Here is a 22,570-nt window from a genome sequence, read left to right as displayed (position 1 = left end):
TGCATTGTTTTTGCATATCTTGTGGGACAGAAAATGCAGTTACTGATCCCCATTTCAGAAGCAGAGACAGTGGTTTGTTTTTGCTTTCAAATGGCCCCAGATTCAGATCTCCCCACAGTTAAACCAGGAAGTGGGGACTGCGTACTCAGTCGCATGCACACGGTGCATACACACCTGGACGGCATACGACACCGACAACCCACGACACACACGCGCACTCACAAGGACGCTCACACAAGCTTCCTCTCTCCCGCACCCACAGTACACCCAGCATAAGGAGCCCAACTCAATCACCCATATGTGCAAGACCACGTCAAGTGCATTGCCAATTACCTTTAAATATGAAACCAAACCAAACCAGAAAAAAAAAAAAAAATGTTGCTACCTAAGAAAATCATAACAAATTATTGGGCATACACAATGGTTGGTAAAACTCTCCAACAGCGGCTTCTATTGAACCCTCCGTGGAAAAAGGAAACCACAACCGTTTAAATCATACAATAAAACCAAATCCGATTTACATTTGCAAAAGTGAAAACAGTAAAGTGGGTGGCTACAAAACTTTGTAAACACGCTCTTCCTCCCCTCCCCCTGGGAAAACAAAATTTAAAAACAAAAGAAAAGAAAAAACTAAAAAACAAGAAAACAAAAACTGCAACATGCTATCAAGAAAAATGTCAAACCACAGAAACGGAGCTCAGCACCACCTCGTGTCGTCGAGAGCGGGCGGCCCGTGCCCGGCGGGCGGTGCCAGCCCGTCCTCGCGCGGCCTGCGCCCGGCTGCGGGCCAGGGGCTCGGCGTGGCTTGTGCAGGTAAAGTGATCCCGTCGCAGGTGGGCGCAGGCGGCCGGGCTGCGCGCCGCGGGAAGTCGTGCCTGCTCCCTTCTCCAACGCGCAGGGCCCTGGCTCTACGGAGACAGTGAGGCTCATACAGAATATGTGCAAATGACTTTTTACAAGCGAAGTTGAAAGACACCCGTTTGCTGCAGGGTCCTTTTGGTGAGGGCGACTGCAGGAAGCCCAGGCTGTCCCCGCCCCCGCCCCGCGCGCCGGGCGCCCTGCCCTCCCGGGGCGCTCCCGCACCCGGCCCCGCGTCTGTCCCCACAGAAATGAATGAAGACGCTGTTCCGGTTAACTCCAGGTCACGAGAACAGTGAGGCACTTCTGAAACGAACCCATTAGGAACATTGAAACAAATAAAAAACCCCGCGGCTCCCAGGCCGGCCACTACAGGCTGCTGACGAAGGCCCTGCTGTCCTGGGGCTCCTCCTCAGCCCCCGCTCGGTCCTGCCCCGGGTCCCTGCAGTTAGCGAAAGGGACGAGCGAGCCGTTGGGGCTCGGGCCCGCGCCCCCGCTGAGGATGTCGTCGGCGGCGTCCTCCATCTCCTCTATCGTCATGTCGCAGGCGTCGGCCAGCTCGTGGGTGGTGACCTCGATAAACCTGGGATCTTGAGCGAACTGCCCCAGTCCTTCTGAAATCAAGACCTGGAGGGGAGGGGTGGAGGGCGTGAGAAAAGGGTGTCGCGGAGCCACGCGACCCCGAGGCCGGGCGAGGGCTTCCGGAAGCGCGCGTCGTGCGCTGGGGCGCTCGCGGAAACGCAGCGGGACGCGCCGGCCGCAGCGGGGAGCTCCGGCCTGGGGCTTTGAAAACTGCCATCCAGCATATAAAGCCTCTGCTCGCAGAGGGGCCGCAGGGCTCTGCTCTGCTGCAGCACAGGCAGGTCCCAGCCTGGCCTTCCTTTCCGCCTCCCTGGCACCCACGGATGCCTCTCCCGTCCACTGCCCTCTCCCGGAGAGCTTCACTGGCCCCTGGTGCAGCTGCTACCCTGTGCCGCCCTGCCTCTGCTCTGCTCGCACCCCACAGCTTCTCCACCCTTCCTCTCGCTGTGTATTAGGGACGGGCTCCGGGGAAAGTCAGCTCCTGGAGGCTGAGGGAGGACGCAGCAGTGTAGGCGGGACCCCTCTGCTCCCAGGCGTCTGCTGGTCCCACCTGGCCTTCCCACGCGTGTCACTCTTCATCTCCTCACCTGCTTAAATTTTCTCCAGTGCTCCCACCCCTTTCTGACACATTATATACATGTTTATTTATCATCTGTCTCTGCTCACCACAATGTGAGCTCAGGAGAGCTGGGACTGTGTCCCAGTTGTACCCCTGCACCTGGAACAGCGCCTGCACGTGGTGGGTGCTTGGTAGAGCTTTACCAAATGAATAAAGGATACCCAAGGCCAAGCACAGTGTCAGAGTTTTGGAGCTAGGAGGATCTCAGAGGTCATCTGGATTAGCCCCCACCCCCTGCACAACAGCCTGATGGTCAGATGGGCACTGGCTCTGCCTGCATATGTCCAGTGTTGGGGGCTCACTGCTTTATTCGAGAGCCCCCCTCACTTTGGAAGGGCTCTGTTGGGGAGGTCTTCTTCCTGTGAGCTGACATCTGACTGCCTGTCAGGTGGCACTAGTCCAGACCTCCTGCCCAGGACTGTGACCCTTGCCCTGTGCCACCCATTATAGTCTGAGATGAGTACCACAGTCTTTTATGTCATCTTCTCTCTGGGTTTACTTCCCTAATTCCCTCTACCAGTTCTCCTGCGAGATGGTTTCTAGGGACCTTGCCATCCTGCTCGTCCTCCTTTGGGTTTGTTCCAGCTTGTCAAAGGTCCCCTAAAGTGTGGTGCCAGGACTGCAGTGGGTGTTTTGACTGGCAGAGTCGAGTGGAACCAAAAACTCTCTGGATGTAGACTAGTGGCTCTCAACCCTGACTGTGCATTAGAACTGTTGAAGAGCTTTAAAAATGTCAGTTTACGTTGGCCTAGGTTTCCAAGGCTCCCCAGGTGATTCTCCTGAGCAGGCAGGCTGAGAACCACAGACCTCAACCCTCTGCATGTGGAAGTGTGGCCTGAGCTCGTGCCTGCATCTCTAGTAGCCACAGCCCCCGTTGGCTTGCAGGGTGGAGCCCAGGCCTCTGTGGGGGTTCACTGGCCCATGGCAGGGACACATTGCTCAGGAGTCTCTATCTCCATGCGCATCAGGCCCAGCCTCAATAGCAGCTGAGAGCACCTTGTGTGGCCATAGTTTCCTGTGTGCCATGCCCCCCTCCTGCAGGCCCTGAGAGGGAAGGTCTTTCTGGCTCAGAGACCCGACACCTGATCTATTTGGGAAAGAACCAGGTACTCCCTGCTCAGTCTTCCACGCCAACCCCCTTGCTGCCCTGGGCCTTTCCCTCCCATCAGCTGTGCAGTTCTGAGTCACCTACCGCTTCAACCAGACTGCTGGCGCTGCCGTGGAACTGTCTCCCTGGGGCCCCGGCCTGGCTGGGCACAGTGAGGGAGACAGGCCGGCCTCTCCGGACTGCGCTGCCCCCACCGCAAGGGACGGGCTCCTCAGACCACGAGCTGCAGTGGATCGACGGGAAGCTGCTATTGAGTTTCTCGCTGGACTCGGCCCCCTCCAGCCGCAGTGTGGGGATGGGCTGCAGGGGCCAGCCTCGGCTGCCGGGCGTGGCAGGGGGGGTGGCACACGGCCTGGGGAACGTGGTGGGGGAATGGCTTCTCTGGAGGAGGGGGCTCAGGCCCGCCACTGCCAGTGCCTGTGGACACACAAGGAGCACGGGTTACTGGGGAGGTCAGGCCCGAGAAAGGCAGGCCTCTGCCTCCTATGCAGTGGTGGCTTTGCAGCTGTTGTTTTCTGCCTAGTTCCCCCTGCCTGGGATGCCCCCGCCACCACGCTCACCTGTCTGAATCCTTTCTCATCAGCACCTGGTGTGAGTCTCAACAATCTCGAAATGTATTTTATGATCGTCTCAGTCTGAAGTGGTCTTTTTCTCCTCTAGCTTCACAAAGCTGTGACTGAGTGTAATCAGGACGATCTGCTTTTTAGCACTGGCCCTGTCACCTATTACCTGTAGACTCTCACTCTCGGTTTGCTCGTGAGCAGAACAGGGAGGAGGAGGAGGATGCCTGCCTCACCTGTAAAGCCAGGACACTCATGCCCTCTCTGCCTGTCTGCCATGCGGGTTGGTGTTAGGTTTAAGTGAAGTAAGGTCTGTGAAGTAATGTACAACATAAACAGAACAGCTGGACAAAACCAGCATTTGTTGCTTCAATTTTTACAATTAATTGAGCCATTAATAATGCCCTGCCAATCTCTAGCTCGGGATGTCTTTGTACCATTGTTTAAGTCTTACACTGCATTGTAATTAAACAATTTACATGCTTGTCCTCTGTCCCCAAATGTTCCTGAGCATCCTGAGGGCAGGGACCATGACCTGCATCGCAGCTGCCATCATGACTGGCTCTGGGCAGTGTGACATGCTCTCATGTGAGGTGTCATGTGAGAGCACGACCCCACAAGAGGGAAAGCCCAGCTCCGAGGGGCACAGAGAATGGGAACGTCACAGCACAGGTCAGAGGGCAGAAAGGCATAAAAAGCAGTATAAAAATAAAAAGGAGGTTCTGTCTTAGCAGCATGATAAGAACAGATGGGTGAAATCAACTCCTAGAAATCTTATAAAATAGCACACACAGTGTCCCCATGTGCTGCTATCCTCCCCTCCCCGGCTAGTGGTTTCCCCAGCCTGGAGACCTGGGAGAAGTGTAAGGTAATGCCCAATATTTTGGAAAGCCCAGGAGAAATCATACATATTTGGGCCATGCCACACAAGCTATGCAAAACAGCGTGCTTCCTTGAATTAAAGTAGTATCAGCTTAGCTGAGCCATACTGCCATCTCTGCTGATTGTAAGCTTTGGTTGGCAATTGAATGCCCGTGGCTACAAAAACATCACTCAAAGCACAGGACCGTGGTAAGGGAGTACATAGTCAAAAAGGTAAAAAGGTTGGGAAACTCAGGTTTAGACACCAGTTTTCCTGGAGGTAACAGACCGGACTTAGATAACTCTTTGCAATGTCTGTTAGTTGTAGGATACTGAGCATATGTTTGTTGTCTTGGATTTCACTACCTCAGTTGGAGTCAGCCATGACCAAGAGACAGTTCAGCTGGAGTCTCCCAGGATCTGTTTTCCTCAGATATCATACCCTACTCTTGACTGTGTTGCTGGCAGGTTCTTTGATCATTTCTATATTTCAGTGGATGGATTTTTGTGCAGCTAAATTTCCAGGTGTCTTCCAACTCTAGGGATGACCACCTCTGCCTGAGCACCCTGCCGTGTGAGCCCGTGTCTGGGGAGGGGGCCTCTTTGGCACTGCAAGAAGAAAGTGCAGGAGAATCCTGAGCTGCTGCTGCTGTTTCAGGATCACACGAGGAGTTCCTGCTCACCAATACTCCCTTGGCCTCCACCCCGTGACATTGCGGACTTTGCTAAGGCTGTCACCTGCAAAGAAGGAGTGGTAGCTCTACTTGGAGGCTGTCAGGGCCAGGAGTAAAGTGTACCGGTGGTCTGAGACAGGGAAGGCTGATTGACAGCTTGGGGTCTGTCCACCATCTTGAGGACTGTCTAGCCAGCTAGGCAGTGGCCAGTGGCCTGTCCAAAAGTATGGGCTACCTGATGATGAACCAGATGCAAAGGCAGGACTGTCTTCTGAGAGATGTCTCCTCCTTGATTCTTCTGTCGCTTCAGACATTCCAGGTGGAAGGAGGCCCTTCGACCTGCAAAGCCAGCCAAAGCACCAGGATCAGGACAGGAAAGGAGGACAGTGGCTGTGATAGCTCATACCCAGGTGGGGTACAAGGGTTAGTGTTAGTGGCCCTGGATACAGTTCCTTAGTGCCCCTCGCCTTGTCTGAGACACACTGTGTAGCATACATCCAAGTCCCATCCCAGCACATTCTGTCTTTGGAAATCTGCCCAGACCACTGCAGGGAGGTTGTTTGAACCAGACCACACGGTTTCTCAAGCATGGCCGAGTACCTGACCAGTGTCATCCTGGGGGTGACCGCAGGCTACATCTGGAGAGCAAGGTATGTATTTACCTAGAGAGGCGGAGCGCAGGAAGCCCCTCTTTGGAGATTGCCGGGTGTCCCTCCTGTCCTCCTCTGGGGGTGTCAGTTGTCGATTTTCATCATCCTGGTAGGAGAGCCTGGAACAGGGAATGTGGGGCTTGTTCCTTGGCCAGAAGTGCCACACCATAGGGACGGCTGCTGTCCACAGAAAGCAGTTTGCTTTTCTCCTTAGTGAAGGGACCCCCACTTTGTGCTTGTATACAGGTTTGAGGGAAAGGCAGCAGGAATGTGCCACCGGGAAATCCTGCCCTGCTCTCTGGCATCCTAGGTAAGGTTTTCTAAGCTACCTGTTGGCAGTTTCCAGCTCCCTATGCACAGCCTGTCTATGTGCCTTACACTGCTGATTTGAGGCACTCTTGGGTCAGAGGTGTTAAAAAAAATTCTGGGGCCATAAGGTTTTTCCAAGGATTGGCCCAGGCTCCTGTGGTTACACACTCTAGTACTATTTACCACGGCCACTCTCAACTTTAGCCCAACTCATGCCCCACCCCCTGATTTCCCCTGCCCTGCCAGTCCCTTCATCTTCAAGAGCACACACATAACAGTTTTCCATGATAAATGCACATTCATTCAGTTAGTGAAGAGCAGGGCTGTGAGAGGCCTTAGGGGACATCTAGTCAATGGCTTCCAAGCCTTCCAAGATGGTGACTCATAATAAGAAATCTATTTTACATATTCCTAGTATGCACAGACATACCCAGTCAAATGAAACTTCATGACCTATATACTTACCTTCATTGTATGCATTGCACTCTGTGAATTTCTACTCTACTTTAGTCTGCTCTATTTTATTTTAAAATGTCAGTTGCAGCCCTCTACATTGATTTCACAATCCCTGGTGGGTCAGCTGCAGCCCAACCTCATTTCACAGATGAGGCCACTCTGTCCCTGGTGCTGCCACACACAGCTTGAGGGCAGAGACTGCTGCCTTCATGGTCTGTGAACCCACCGCTGCACTGGCATGTATGGTGCCAGGCCTTGGAGATGCACAGCAAGGCTTGCTGCATGAGAACCTCCCGCACTCACACCTCCAAGCTTGCTCATTCTGGAGCCCTCCCTGCTTGGTCTTCTTCTCTTCCAAGTCACCCCACGCTCACAGACCCAGCTTCTAGTTGACCCAGCGTGAGGTGCCCCTTACTGTCAGCCTGCTCTTCTGCCTTTCCTGGATCCTGCGCCCCCAGTGTTTGTGCCGCTCTGTAGGTAGAAAACCTCCTCTTCTGAGAGCCTCTTGGCTTCCTATCTCGTTTGTAAACTCTCCTGAGGGTGGAGATGGTTCGTTTACCACCCGGCAGACTACCTGGGTGCACTGAGCCCTCTAACTAGCCAAAATGGACTCAAGCGCATGCTTTTCCTGATCTCTAGGTATGTGGTCATGGACCGATTTGTGTTCTCTACACATCCGTGTAAGGGAGTGTCATCTCTTAAGGAACTGCAGATGCTTCTTCTGGCTTAGTGTTTACTATGTTTCACTGAGTCAGAAAAGTAGAAGGTGAGTCACCCCACCACCCCGTTTTGCTGATGGGGCAGGAAGGCACCGGGAAGTTTCTGATTTGTCAAGAGGTGCTGGTCTTCATGTTTTCCCCACTTGCTAGATTGTTCTCACTACGCTGGGGGGGCAGACGCCTCGCTGCTCATCCCACCCAGCCCCCTGGGCTGTACTCCAGGGTGCTGCACGCTGGGTCCCGTCCTGCCCAGCCCTTCCGGGACCTGCTGTCCCTCTGCCACCACCTCTCCAGCCACGACTTCCTTTTCTCCAAAAGCTTGACAGGCTGGTCCTTCCATAAAGTGCTTTCAGGGAAGCTTCTAAAAGAGGGTATCTTAAGCTGTTTAGAATATAAGCCACAGTCATAAATACATTTTACAGGGAGACTCAGTGGACACACTCATATATTGGCAATTAAGCAAATGTTTCATGAAACAACTTACCTTTGCGACATTTGATCCACTCTGATACTTTCTATTTTCCTATGCTACACTATTCACTATTCATTTAAAAGTGCTGGTATTAACTGACTAAATGGATCCAGATCCACAGTTACCCTACCCCCCCAAATTCCAGCAAGGACAAAAATCTCAGCCCTGGATTTGCCAACAGCACCTCTTCTGGGTAGCTTTAGTGTAAGTAGTTCATGAAGCTTGATTGATTGTCAGTGTGTGAGTGTGTGCACTGAGTCTCTCCAGAAATTACTCTTCTGACTGTTGGTGGCAGCCTAGAGTTTAAGAAACAATGTGTAGAAGTTTTCCTGGAAGTATTTATAAAATCTCACTATAATGAGGAGGGGCCAAGGTGGGACAGTGGGGGTAGGGGCTGGGCTTCCCCTCCCCCACTGAGGTGACAGCGGCTTGCACACGTGACCTCCTTCCCGCCCCCAGAGCACTCCCAAAGGAGGGCACAGGGCTGCCCTGTGGCAGCCTGGGGCAGGTGCACGCTCACGTGTCTGTGGAGCATGGGCTAGGCCCGGCGCAGTATTCTGTGGCATCTCCTTCTGTCTTCCCCTCACAGGTCTCGTCCGGAGATGCCTCCTCCTGACACACCATGGCTATCTGGCTGTCCCGGGAGTGGCACCTGAAATGTTCAAGACGGAGAAAAAATCAGGACCTGCCGACCCTCCTGCCTCTCCCGCAGCAAGTAAGGCACGCACTCGTGCACACGCAGGCGCATGCACATACACAGGCACACACGCACACACGCAGGCACACATGCCCAATGCAGTGGCTTCTTCCTGGAAGAATGATAAGGCTGTGGGAGCAAAGCATTGTCAAGGTCAGGGTCAGGGTTCTGTGTGGGAGAAGAGCCTCTGGGTTAGGATCCCAGGAGATCTGAGTTCTGACCTCATGTCACTTAGCTCACCTAAGTGACTCAGTTTCCCCTTTTGTGAAGTTAGAATCACGTGTGCCCTGCCTGACTCAGAGGCTTGAGTAACAACTGAGGTAACAGATGGTGCTTTGAGGGGTCTAAAGGGCCCTGGGCTGCACCATACAGGGCAGGCTGGCTGGTGGGAGGGCTGTCCCCCTCTTGGCTACAGGTGTTTGTGGGGCCCAGCTGAGGACTTCCTGGTGTCGTATTTTTGATGTCTTTGACTCTGACACTGGCTCCCTGGAGTAAAGGCCCAAAGAAGAAACCTCAACACAGAGGGGCTTGTTCTCCTGAGCAGAAGGGAGCGAGCCTGAGTCTTTCCTGACCCTCCCACAGTAGGATGTGCTTGGCATGGTCCTGCTCCCCTCCGGGACAGGTCTTCGCTCCTTTGTCCTGTCTTTAGCTCTGGGCTGAGCACTCTTCCCTTCCCATCTGCGCTGAGCTCAGCACCGGCTCCATCCTTCCTCCCATAGACCCTGCATGCTCTAGGTGGGGTGGGGTGCATGGGATGGCCACACACTGGCCTGTCCTCAGCAAAGGCAGTGCGTGCCGGGGCCATGGCCCTCAGCCCGGAGCTGCCACGTGAAGCACGAGGCCCAGGGCGAGGACCGGCTGTGCTCTTCCTCCTGGCCAGGGAGGCACCCAGCAGCCCAAGCGCGAGCCTGCCAGCTGCCACGGGAGAGCAAGCAGCATTCAGCAAGCACGGCCCACGTGCTGGGCAGGGTGCTAGGGGCTTTGCATGTGTTTTATTTCATTGACAGATGCATCTGTGGGACAAAGAACCCCCCCTGATATCTTCTCCCCAGGTCCTTTCTAAAATTACCCTTCCGTTATTTAATACAGAACAAAGTTTAATATGAAAATACTCTCTGAGGGAGGTAATTTAATTTATACTGAGATGCTAATGATGAACCCAAAAGCATCTCATAAAACCTCATCCTTAAGAAGAGGTGAGCAGGGAAGGAATTGGTACTAGGACTGAGTTCTCAAAGCCTATAGAAGAGGAGTGGGTTGAGGAAAGGGGGCCTGACACAGGCATGGGTAAGCCACTGAAGCTTGGGCATGCTACTGGGCAAAGCCAGCCTTTGACCAGCACATAAAACCCAGCACTGAGCACACGCCCTGCGCAGAGAAGGCATCAGTATGTCTCCTGAGTTGAAGGACTGGGTTGAAGCCATGTGGCTTGCATGTGGCCATTTGAAAGCCAGTGGGCAGGCATGATAGCTCCAATGGGAGCAGCTTCAGGACACGTGTCCAGGGGCTAGAAACTCTCACTTCTCAATTGTTTTCTGAGCTGGAGTGCAGGAAGGGAGACCTGCACTAAACCTGGCTTGCTGGGGACCTGTCTAGCCTCCTCTGGAAGAGCTGCACAATGGAGGGGCCAGCGGCAGGAAGCAGAGGGTGTCCTCGCCCCCAAGAGCTGCTGATGCAAAGGAGAGGAGACCACACAGGCCCACAGCATGGGCACGGGCCCCTGGCCCCAGCCTTCCACAGCAGTGCGTCCCAGCACCCCAGATGGCAGAGGATGGGGGGAAGTGCCCGTCAGGAGGGGGGGTGCAGTTGCCACTGGGGATGGGCCAGCGCTGCAGAGGATGGCCTGCTGCCCACACAGCGCTGCCCCAGCAGAGGTGGCCTAGTGCTGTAAAGTAGGGACGGCAGCTCCACTCTCCTCCCAATTGGTGAAAGGCCAGGTTTGGGCAGACACTGGGAAAGGGCAGAGGGGATGCTTTCTGTTGTGGAGCCAGAGCACAAACACCTCAGAGGATCACAGGCCAGTGCTCATCTGCTCAGGAAGGATGAGAGCATAGAGGGCTCTGTCCCAGGCGCAGCACCGCGGGACGCAGTTGGGCTGCCCGGAACGCAGCTGCCGTGTTTAGCAGGCAGGACTTGGGGGGCAGCCTAGTGCCTGCCTCTCTCGCTGGGGCCGGGGGCAGCAGCTCCGTCGAAGCTTGAGGGCTGAGAGGCAGGCCTGGGCTGAGCTCTCCCCTGGGCTAGGGTGCATGAGGCCCCTTCGCAGCTTGGGGCACCCTCCCTCCCCCCACTTACCTCTTGGAGCTGAGCTTCCACGCCGCCTCCTGAGCCCGGATGGCAGGGGATGCGGGGAGCCCATGGCCCTCCACAGTGCTGACCGTGCTGGCGTGGCCAGCGGGGCGGGGGAAGCGGCCCAGGGCAGTGTTGTTGGCGTTGTTGATGTTGGCATTGGAGCCAGTGGACGAGTAGCTGCTGGGGGTGAAAGTGGAGTCCACCAGTTTCTCATGGGACGGCGACTCAGTATCGCCTTGGCTGTTACCCGCCTTGTTGATGTGCAGTGGGCGCTGGGTAGTGAAGGTCTGGGGGAAGGCGCCCCGGCCATCACTTTGGTAGTAGCCGACGTGGTTGCCGAACAGGCCACCGGCCCTCTGTAGGCAGGATGGGAGGGGTGGCTGTCGGAGGAGGCCCCTTAGCTGCCTTCTCCTGAGGAGAACCCTCAGCCCGCCAGGTCAGAGGATTGTGGCCCAGGAAGGCTGTCTGCCCTCCAGGGAGACCCAGTCCCGCTGGGCAGCACATGCAGCTGGGGAAATGGTCATGCAGGCAGCTCCAGAGAGAAAGGGGCCGAGACACACAAGGCACTGCAACTCCCTCGATGTGGCTGGGAGCACGGTGGGGTAGGGACTCCCCCACGTGTGGGAACCTGTGGGCCAGGCAGGGAGGCTGCTGATGGAAGAGCTGCCCTGCCCTGGGGGTTTCTAATGGACCCCTAAAGACTGGGATGGGGTTTCACAGATGAGTCTAGGAAGGCAGGCCTGGACAGCAGCCAGCTCTTCCGTCTGGCAGAGCACATGGTGGGGGCTGAGGGCTGGGAAGGGACCAGAAGATTCTAACTAGGTTTTTAAAAATGGATATCCAACCAGCTCATAGAGCTAGAAACTGTACTGGCCAAGCAGTTCTGGAAATAAGGATGAGGAATTAACCGCATTTATAAAATTACAGCCTCCTTTCTCCTAGGCTGCTTTCAGGGATTTAAAATCAGGAGCCAACGTTTTTTCCCAACATCCTTTCCTTACTGGGGCAGGTGAGCAGGGTTGGTCTGATTGTGGGCATCAGAATGTCACCCTAGACTGTGGTAACTAAGCCTTTGGTTTCTGGGGTCTTGTGGGGTACTGTGTGCTGTGCCTCTGAGGCCATTCCGTGACGAAGATCTTGGGGGATGTGGACAAGGATGAGGATGGGGGCAGCCACAGGTAGGACGGCCATCTCACTGTATCCACAGCCCAGGCGCTAGCACAGGGTGGAGGTGGGTGTGAGCAGGGCCCTGCACTGTTGGGGTCAGTGGCTCCTCCCCTGCCACAGAAGGAATTTAACCCGATGCCACCGGGGTGGGGCAGAGAGTGCAGAGTGGAGACAGCAGGATGTAAGGGTCTGACGTTCTGTGTGGTCACGTTTAGTTTCCACTGCTGCCACCGACAGCAGCCTCGGTCTCCAGGAGAGAGGGAGGACTGGTAAAGACTTCTGTGACCCTGAGAGCTCAGGCTCCATCTCAGTGGGCAGCCACCACATGGCTCCAGGCCTGGCTGCCATGTGGGAATGCAGGCCCCAAATTGCCACATCTCCTGATTTTTTTAAAGGGAAGTCAGAAGTCTAGACATTTACTTGAATGTGCCAGATTTTAAAATATTGGCAAACAAAACAAGTCTGCAGATTTGATGTGGCCCAGGGGCTAACACGTTGCCACTTCTAATCCGAAGTTTCTCCTAAGAAACATTCCCGTTAGGAAAACGGCTCCTTCCCCTCCTCTGAGAGCCAGTGACACTGCAGGCTGCCATGGCTGGAAGCCCTGACGTGAGGTGGAGTCGGGCTTGGGAAGGCGAAGGGATAGGAGACAGCTGAGTAGGGGGAGCTCAGGCCTTTCTCCCTGGGGTTTCTCTGAGTAACACCAGCCGCCTTCTTTTGCTTTAAACGGAACCTCATGAAGGTGAAAGAGTGCTACTGTGGCAGCCACCTACCCTGAAGATGTCGTCTTCGGAGGCAGCAGACACGGCCTCCTTCATGGCCTTGTCTAGCTCCTCCTCGGCTGCCAGGTCTCCAGAGATGGCCCGACGGATCTCGGGCCCGATGTCGTGCAGCGTACGCAGGCCAGCCTGGAACCCAGGGGACGTGTGAGGACGCTGGTCCTTTCCCCCAGCTTCCCTGGGACAGGTCCTGACCCTGGGGTCCTGGCGCTCCACCACCCAGCCAGCAAGCCGAGGGTCTGTGTGTGTGACCCGGCGCAGGGGCTTCCCTAAGGTGGGAGAATCCATTCATCCACCCAGGAGGGATGAAGGCACATTAGGAGGGCCTGCCGGGGACCAGGGGCTGTCATAGGGACCTGGGCAGAGTGCACGGATGCTCTGGGGGCTGTGAAAGGACCACGGAGGGAGAATGGCAGGACGGAGGGCTCGTCAGCCCCTTCTCACATCCACCTTCAGAGAGGCTCGGAGTTCTCAGAAAGTTTCCTCCTGAAGGGACCTGGCCTCCGGCCTACTGGTGAGAGACCAGGACCCTGGTCCAAGGCGAGAGGAGGGTGGGCAAGACTGTCACAGCAGGGAGTGCCCCGCGGCCCCTCACCTGCAGGGACAGGGCACTCCTCTGCGAGGGCTTGCCCACCAGCCCCTGCTCCTTGCGCTTCTTGAATTTGCGGAAGTATTCTTGGATCAGGAAAGTAGCGTAAAACTTGCCAACCGTGACCTCATCATCTGAGACACATGGAGAGAGGACAGGGAATTACAGATCAGCAGAGGAATTATGTTGCACTTCATTAATTTCTTTGGAGAGGTACTACATGGCTCAAAGAAAGGAAAATGTATAGAAAGGTGCACGGTGAAGTCTCTCTCCCACCACACCCCCCATCTGCCTAGACGGTGCCACAGCAGCAGGAGCTGGGCAGGGGCTGCGGTGCGGCCGGGAGCGCTTACCCCCTGCAGGGGGCACCACTTGGTCCAGCAGCTTCATGCTGGTCCGCTTCCAGATCTTCTTGATTATGGCCCGCAACTCCTCATTGGCTTGTTCCAGGTTCCCTGAGGGAAGGGAGATGCAAGGCTGAAGATGGCCACCAGCGCCTTGGAGGGCCCTGCTATGTGTGAGCCCTCTGAGCCCCTGTTGGTGGCATTTACCCTACAAATAGCCCTGGATCGTCAGTGTCTCTTTGTTGCTTCCTTGCGGCTTTTCTCCCCAGTCTTCCCACTTTCCACCTCCTTTACCTCTCTCTGTTTTCCTTTCTCCCCTTCCTCTCTGCCTGCTGCTTAGGCCAGGCAGTGGTGTCCCTCCACCCCATGCCTCCTGCTCTTCCTCGTAAGTGGCACTTGGAGCTGAAGAGCCCGCTGGTGCCAGGGTGATGCCCACATCCCCCAGCTCACCCGCTTGAACACCCTGCAGGAGAGCAGTGAAGGGCTCCCTGTGGCTGCCCCAGCAAACGTGGGTGGCTGGGAGGAGCGACATCTCCCCAAATGCAGGGGCAGCCTGTGTCAGCAAGAGCTCTGCCCTGAGTCTCCATGTAAAAGTGGTGGCAAAACCCAGCCACAGAAGCAGCAGCCAGAAGACACCAGCTTCCATGGCTCTGGGTTTCTTTGGGTTTTTCTCCTCTAGTAAGATAGGCTTAACCAGATGCCTGTCTCGTCAGCCTCGGGGCACTGGCCTTCTAGTGGTAGAGAGGACGTGGCAGGCAGGGTTCTATCCACCCCCCTCCCAGCATCCACGCCCTGCACACTCCCTGAGACTATGAACGTGATGGATTTGACTCCTGTGGTTAGGTTATGTTGTATGGCACTTATGACCTTAAGACAGAAAGATGATCTAGGTAGGCCTGACCTGATCACAGGAGCCCTATGAAGGTAGAGAGTTCTCTCCATCTGCGAGCAGAAGAGGGAGGGAGAAATGGGCTCTGGCTGGCCTGGAAGCAAGCAGGACCGAGAGGGGCAGCCTCCAGGAGCTGAGCATGAGCCCCAGCCGACAGCTGTCTGGGAAATGAGGACCACTGACCTACAATGGCAGGTGAATTCTGCCAACACCCTGAATGAACTTGGAGGCGGGGTCTTCAGAGGAGAATAGAGCTTGACTCTAGCCCTGTGGGACCCTGAGCAGGGAACCCAGCTATGCCGTGGCTGGGCTGTCAACCTACAGGACTGTGAGCAGCAATAGGAGGCCAGCACAGGGGACGGAGGCCACTGTTACGTAGGAGAGGCAGTACTGAGCAGCGGCTGAGCTCTGGCATCAGGCTGCTGGAGTTCAAACCCACCTCTGTGGCCACATGGAAGAGCAAGCAGAAGTGGCTGCGGGCAAAGAGTGATGGACTCCCAAGTTCCATGTTTGAGCATCAGAACCAAACAGTGCCTGGAGCCATAAGACAGCTCCTGAGTGTTCTAGTTACGAGACAACCAGTTCCCTTCCTGGTTACGGTAGGGAGTGGTTTCTCACACATGCAATGAAAGAGTCCCAATTAATACAATGTTCAAATATACTTGTCTTCTTTATTGGGTTGAATAATGTCCCCCCCAAATTCATGTCTACCTGGAACCCCGGAATGTGACCTTACTTGGTGTAGTGGATTGAATTGGGTCCCCCCAAAGTTTAATGTGTTGGAGGCTTGGCCCCCACTGTGACAGTGTTAAGAGGGTAGGAAATGCTACTATGGTCATTGAAAGGTGGGGCCTTGAAGAGGTGATTGGTTTGTAGGACTGTGCCATAGTGAATGGATTGATAATGGAGGACAGGGGTGTGGTTCTGAGGGCTTTAAGAGGAGAAAATGAAGAGTCTGTCTCTCTCTCCTCCGCCATTTTCCACCATGTGAGACCCCTAGGTTACTGTTGCCACCACCAAGACCCTCACCAGATGTGTTCCCTGGACTCTGGACTTCCCAGCCTCTGAAACTGTAAGCAACAAATTTCATTTTCTTACAAATTATCCAGTTCTGTGTATTTTGTTATAAGCAACAGAAATGGACTAATCCACTTGGAAATAGGGTCTTCACAGACACAATTAATTAAGATGCAGTCACACTGGATTAGGGTGGGCCCTAATCCAATATGACTGGTGTCCTTGTAAGAGTAAGAGTGGACAGAGACACACAGGGAAGGAAGTCATGTGAATACACCACACAGAACACTCTGGTAACCACCGGAAGCCAGGAGAGAGGCATGGAACAGTTTCTCTCCAGAGCCTCCAGAAAGAATAGCCCTGCTGACACCTTTACTGTGGACGTCTGGCCTCCTGAACTCTTGTCTTAAGCCAACCAGTTTGTGATCTTTTGTTACGGCAGACCTAGGAAATTAATACATATTCCACAAGGACCTTTCATATTTCTCTGAGACTTAGTTTTTGCTCATAATGAGCTGTACAACTGTGCAACTTCACTGACAATTTCTTCATATCATCTACATATTTCTGAATATCTTCCTTCCATGGTCCGAGAGAAAAGCTTGTCTGGCTGGTACTGGGCTTGGGATGAGAGCGCTGTCTCTGAAGTAGGTGTTACTTTCTCTCCAACTCCTTCCACGCTCAAAGGGCTGCATGGTGAGGCCTGATATAAGTGTTGTTCTCACAAACTTAGATATTTTTTCACATTTCTTTTGAGTTGCTTCTGAGAGATTGCCTTTGTCCTTATCTTCAGCTTTTGACAAGTCTCTGGAGGACCTGTTTCCTATGAAGGCTCGCCCTGGAGCTGGCATTACAGGCCCTGTGACGTCTCCTCTGAAATGTCTCCGTGTCTAAGAGATTTTCTTTAATTTTTTACTGCGTTCCCCATGGCTGGCGTCCCCCCAGTCATGACTGGCTGTCTGTGTCTGGCAGCTGCTGGTGTCACCAGGTTGGGGTCACCTCTTCAGCATTGCTGCATCTTGGCCTCTGTGCCTGTGTCTCTTGTTCCTCTATGGAACGGAAACCTACACCCTTAACTTACATCCAGCTTTAAGTTGTTACAGTGTATTCCTCCAGCAGTCATTATGTCTTCTCTCCTTGGAAAAGAAAACCCTTCCCCCTATGCATGAATGTGATAATATGCATTGCAGAAAATTTGGAAAGTAACAAAACTAAAGGAAGGGATAAAAGTCACTGCTGAATCTACCACTCAGTGACAATCAATACTAACATATTAACAAATTCCCTTCCAATTTTTCTTCCCTGTTACACACACACATGTGCAGTAGATGAAACAGGCCCACGTACACCACTCCGGATTGTTTTTGCATTGACTACTGATGGCATATTTTCAAGCCTTTGCTCTCCTTTTAGTGGCAGAATTGGGCCTATTTTAATTTTTTTTAAGTTAGCTCATTATTTTGACATCTATCTTGATGGATTGGTTCTCATTTCTCTTCATTTCAGATGTTTCTGCTGGAGTTCAAACCCACCTCTTTCTGGAAGGATTTAACTGACAGGAGGCACCTCTCTGTGTTATTCCCTGAACGAAATTCCCAGATGTAGTCACCTTTCTCTATTTTGCAAATGAAGAAACTGGAGTGGAGACAGGATAAATGGCCTGCACGCGTGTCAGCGAGAGAACCAGGCCATCTCCCTGCCTGACACTGCTCCTGCCGCACCAGGAGCTGGGACTGCAGCTGAGGCGCTCAAAGGAAAACGTACTGCTCGTCTCCTCCAGGTTTTCTCTAGTCACTACACCTGTGGGTTTCAAACTTCAGTTCACATGTGAATCATCTATGCAGCTGGTTCAAATGCATATTCCTGAGCCCCACACTCAGAGATTCAGATTCAGGAGCTCTGCGCTGGTGCTTGGCACTTAGCATTTAGATAAGCTTCAACAGGAGGTCTTCTGACCACACTATAAGAAACGCTGTAATGGCTGGCAGCTCTTGCAGAGAAATGGCATCTTCACAGGTACATTTTATATTGATTTTTTCCCACAGCATGGTTCAGAAATAGTTATCAACAATAAGGACAGAAGATTTTCTTAGCTGCTGCTAGCCCACAGGACACTTCTGTGCAAACTAGAAGAAGGCGCCCTCCAGATGCACACGGCCTGAGGGAGCAGGGCCTGACTAGTGGTGCACAGGTGAGATCTTAACCCTTACCTGTTGGCTGGTGAGCTCCTGTGCCAGGCGCAACATGCACAATTGTATGTGATGACCTCCACCATAGTCACCTTTTGTCACTATGTCCCCTTCCCAGTACAGTCTTCCCAATACACGTCTTTTTAATTTACAAAGAGAGCTGAGCATTTGAGAGACCCACCTGTAGCCAGGGAAAGTCCGTTTAGACGGGGCCTAGTCCTGCTTCTGGTAATGCTCAGCTTCTGGTTTTTGAACTATACCCTAGGACTGCAAGATATCACCCAGAATAATTTCTAGGGTTTGATGGAAAGTGACAGTTGAAATTAAGTAAACTAGAGCCAAAGAGGCCATTCAAGAGGCAAGGGACACATGAGCAGGCTGGGCTCCTTAGCATCTCAGAGTGCAGGTCACGGCTGTGTCCCTGCTCTGACACTCTGTGGGACGGCAAGGTCTTGGGTGCACAGCAGGCTGCTGAGCTCCTCCTTAGCTGTGCCCTGGACCTTCTGAGTGCCTCTCCCAGTGCCCATGGGTGACCCTTACCTTCTGTTTTGATCCTCAGGGCTGTCCTGACTAGGGCAAACAGGGTGGCATTGAACATGACGGTCCCATCACTGTTGAGAGGCATGTTCATGGAGACCAGGCGCTGCAGGGGGAGGGAGGCAGAGCCAGTCGTTAGAGCAGGTGGTTTTCCAGGACCCGCAGGACCCCACAGCAGGAGTGTGCGGCTGGGGGGTCTCGCCGCCTATGCGGAGCCACTTTGGGAGTGGGCGGGGTGTGAAGCAGGGTTCACTCTGACCCTTTCTGGGCAGATTCCTGGCTTTGCCACAAGTACCCTCACCCTCTCCACAGAGTGGGGGAGGGGTGGGATTTGTCCTCGCTAGATCCCACCTCCACAGAAGGATGGCAAGCCCACCTAACCACCCTCCACTGCAGGGTCTGCTCAGGCATAAGGGTGTGCTCTCTCCTGGCAGCAAAGAGCAGCTGCGCTCCAGGCGTTTGCCGGTGCCCACCTGCCAGGCAGCGCCTATGCAAAGCCCAGGTAAGGAGTGTGCTGGCAGGGGCAGGTGTGGTGCAGGGGAGGTGGTATATGCTCCTGCTGTATGCACTCTACTTCCAGCCAGCCGGAGCCCGCTCCCCTCCCACCCTTGCCGGGCTTCCACAGCGCCAGCCTGCCCGGTCAGTGGGAGACAGTGCAGTGGCAGCTCACTGCAACGTCCGCTCTAAGGTGTGGCCAAGGCCGCCGCTCATAAGACCGCACAGTCTTCCTGTTCATCTTGGTGCCAAGAATGGTTACAGTTTTCCTGAGTGTCTGGATCTTTTTGAATCTCGTAAACATTGTGAATTGTGAAGTGTGAATCTTACAAACTGGAAAGCTTAAGGTGCGGCCATGCCAGCCAGTCTGCAGGTCACAGGGACTCTGCTGCCAAGCTGCACTCTTCCCCCACCTCGTCCTCCACTGAGCTGTCACCTTGTATCTTAATGTGTGCCCTTTTCCTTGTATTTTCTATACCCTTGGAGATCTCCAAAACCTTTCATGGAATAAAGTGGAGATACAAATGAAAAAAAACTGGCTGACACAGCATGAGTGGAGGGCTCTGCGTTCTGCGGTTCTGCACCTCCATGAGTGGACTGCCCCGGGAGGGCTCTTTCTGCGTTTGTCCCTCTCAGCACATGCTCTGGCCTTACCGCCCACAGCTCTGCTTCGGCTCGTTACTGTCCCAACAGGGAGCAGGCGTGGTGCAGAGGGGCTGAAAGGAGAGGGCGAGCAGACCACCCTCTTGGGCAGCCCATAGCAAGGCCCGAGGGTGCTGGGACCCAGGCATTTGTCTCACCCTCTCTGGTCATGGAATCTGACAGAAGTGATGGATCCTCTCCCTGGCAACATTTGTGAGTGTTTTGGTGATTCTGCATACAGTTTCAGGGCTTCACAGACCCCTGAAGCCACTGCCTGGTCTCTCTGCTGCCCTCGGCCCGGCCAGAAGCCCCCAGGATGTCTGGGCAGAGCAGCCCGACAGCTGAATGGCTTGTTATTCAGGACGGGCATGCGGGTCGCCAGGACTGTGTTCCTTTACAGAGTCTGAGAACTCAAAGCTGGAGATATGATCAAATATAACCTGGCTCAGGCCTGTTTCTGTAGGCACATGAAATATTATCTGCATTCCCTTAAAGGATCAGCGGCCTGACCAAGGCCACCAAACAAACAGGCCTCTCGCCTCCCATATTTTTTCCCTTTCTCCCGTGAACCCAGGTAACCACTTACTTTGCAGGCCACTCTGTGAGGGCACAGCTTCCCAAAACCCAGGGGTGGCTGGATCCGCCGGAGGAGGGTCACCACGTCTAGGTGTTTGATGCGACCCCTACAAGGAGAAGGAAGGACAGTCAGAGGGCGATGGTCTCTGCCCGCAGCCAGGATGCACGTGTCTGAGAGGCGCCACCTGCAGGGAGACTCTGCACAGTGCAGCCCTGTTGGTCAGACTCGATGCAGAATCGGAGCTGCACGGTGGACTCCAAAACCAAGATACTCTTGTCAGTGCTATGGTCAAGGCGGAAAGGATTTTAGCAGTGCAATTAAATTCTGAGTATGTACTTGCTGCTTCAATCAACTAACCAGCTGACCAAAAGATATTTACTGAGTGTTAATCAAATGTGATTGATGGATGAGGGTGTCCTTAGACCCGAGCAGGAACGGAGAAGAGCTCTACCTGGCCCTAAATATCGTAACTTGGGCTCTTGCTAATTATTCCTGACACGAGGATCTCCTATCCTTCATCCAACTGGAAATAACAGATATGCTCTCGACTTAGTCAAAGAGGCCTGGCCCTTGGCCCTTCCCCTGGGGTCTGGGGCAGTTCAGTGTTTGCAATTGATCCACCAGCGCTGACCCATCTTGAACTTCTTCCACGGGTGTGGTCACTCAATCCCTTCTATTCCCCTCTGGGAACTTACTTGGCTTCAGGGTCATACTCTGCCCAGATCCTTTTAAATTCATCCAGGTGGTGGGGACCAAGGATTGACCAGTCCCTTGTCAGGTAGTCAAAGTTATCCATGATGACAGCTACGAAGAGGTTGATGATCTGCAGAGAACAGTGACTACAATGAGGAGCTCCAAGAGGAGGTTCCTACCCTCGCCTCCTGACTCCAACTGGCCAGCCAATGCCCATGCACAGCAGAGCCAGCCCTTCTAAATACCATGCTGCCATTTAGAACACCAGTTCCCAGAATGTGGGTCTCCTGGAGCTGTGTGGGATGAACCCACACGTGGGCTGGGCAGCTGCTGGGTAGAGTTGCCAAGGACAGAGGGAGACTTTATCTGCCACCTTTCCCTCACTCCTCAGCGAGGTGACAAAAAGCATAAGTTCCCTCTAGGCCTCACACAGCCCCTTTGTCTTCTGGGACAATGCCGTCACCACAAGAGACAAGAAGGGGCAAGCGAGATGCTGGCCTGGGGCTTTCTGTCCTCAGCTCAGCATGGCTGGACATTCCTGCTGACTCGGGCTCCCCATGCCGGCTGCCCCGCCTGCGCTGCAGAGGCCCAGGCTGGCCTGCACTGTGGCGCGTGGTGGCGGCTTACCAGGAAGGCGCAGAGCATGTAGAAGCTGATGAAGTAGAAAACAGCGAAGCTGCTGCCACAGGGCGTCTCGCCTTCCGTGCTGTTGCTGGGCTCGGACTCTGGGGCACACTTCTTGCCTGGCATGCAGGCCAGCATGATGTCCTGCCAGGCCTCCCCTGTGGCACACCTGCAGAAGAGGTGGCAGAAACAACACTCCTGCAGCCCATCTCACGGGACCAGCTGCCCTCTGCTGCCTTCCCTTTCCTCCCCTCCAGATGGAGTTACTAAAGGTCCTGCTCTCTCAGAGAGGGAGAGTCCTTCACCATCTGTTTTGGTTACTCATCTTCCCTCTGTATTGCACAGACACGTTAGAATCAGCTCGTCAGGTGCTATGAATAACCCTGTTCAGTATTGTTGGAACTCATTAAAATATAGATTAACTTGGGGAATCTTCACACCTTCATGATATTAAGTTTCCCAGCTGTGAACATGGCACACCTCTCTATTTAGGCCTTATTTAATGTCTTCAATAAAATTTTATAATTTCCCCACATGCATCCTTAGTCAAGTTATTTCTAGTATCTTCTTTATACTGTTGCACATTCAAAATGGTACAGTTTAAAAGTTCTATAAGTTTGCAACTAATGAGTGATTTCACATACAGGAGATCTGATGAACTTTCTTATTTTAACCATTTATCTGTAGTTTCTCTTTTAAAAATTTTTTATTAGCATATTCATTGTTACAAATCATACTTATTCTTTATGCCCCTTATCCATCTCCCTCCCCTCCCTCTCCCTGCTTTCCCGCCCCCTCCCAATTTCCCCTCCCCCTCCCCCCCCAATAACCATAGATTTGTTCTCCCATCTGATAGATTAACTGTTCCTCTGTTGGTTTGTTGCCTGGATGATCTGTCCAGTGCTGAGACAGGTGTATCAAGTCCTCCCCTATGATCAGAAATCAGATGCTTCTTCTATTACTCTGGAGTGTGCTTTTAGGAGAGAGAGGACCTCTTCTTTTTCGGTCTCCATTGGTGGTGCCTCTCCTTGTGTCAATGCAGTTGAGAGTCTGGCATGTCATTTGCACACTGGCTGTGACTGCTGCTGTAGAGATCAGCTGCTTTTGTGGCAGCCATGGCAGTTGCGGTGGCTGTGGTGCGCTGCCCACATGGAGACGGTGTTTCTGGCGTGCT

The 22,570-nt window shown here is 53.7% G+C and overlaps 1 protein-coding gene across 1 annotated transcript in view; it reads right to left on the bottom strand.

Moving 5' to 3' along the window:
• Positions 1 to 677: 677 nt before the first annotated feature.
• The window catches only part of CACNA1C (calcium voltage-gated channel subunit alpha1 C), a 609,830-nt gene continuing 587,937 nt past the window's right edge, over positions 678 to 22,570 (bottom strand). Inside the window, exons 37-50 of the mRNA XM_063076446.1 lie at positions 21,400 to 21,565; positions 20,775 to 20,902; positions 20,089 to 20,185; positions 18,369 to 18,471; positions 13,743 to 13,844; positions 13,396 to 13,523; positions 12,795 to 12,929; positions 10,858 to 11,210; positions 8,389 to 8,520; positions 5,925 to 6,031; positions 5,498 to 5,601; positions 3,252 to 3,584; positions 1,243 to 1,485; positions 678 to 908 (exon numbers count right to left, since the gene is read on the bottom strand). Of these exons, the coding sequence (XP_062932516.1) occupies positions 678 to 908; positions 1,243 to 1,485; positions 3,252 to 3,584; positions 5,498 to 5,601; positions 5,925 to 6,031; positions 8,389 to 8,520; positions 10,858 to 11,210; positions 12,795 to 12,929; positions 13,396 to 13,523; positions 13,743 to 13,844; positions 18,369 to 18,471; positions 20,089 to 20,185; positions 20,775 to 20,902; positions 21,400 to 21,565 (2,362 nt within the window). The remainder of the gene's footprint in view (positions 909 to 1,242; positions 1,486 to 3,251; positions 3,585 to 5,497; positions 5,602 to 5,924; positions 6,032 to 8,388; positions 8,521 to 10,857; positions 11,211 to 12,794; positions 12,930 to 13,395; positions 13,524 to 13,742; positions 13,845 to 18,368; positions 18,472 to 20,088; positions 20,186 to 20,774; positions 20,903 to 21,399; positions 21,566 to 22,570) is intronic.

Source organism: Cynocephalus volans, chromosome 1 (genome assembly GCF_027409185.1).
Source record: "Cynocephalus volans isolate mCynVol1 chromosome 1, mCynVol1.pri, whole genome shotgun sequence".
Taxonomy (NCBI): domain Eukaryota; kingdom Metazoa; phylum Chordata; class Mammalia; order Dermoptera; family Cynocephalidae; genus Cynocephalus; species Cynocephalus volans.
The sequence above is the reverse complement of the archived record's forward strand: the minus strand, read 5'-3'. Positions and strand labels throughout refer to the sequence as shown.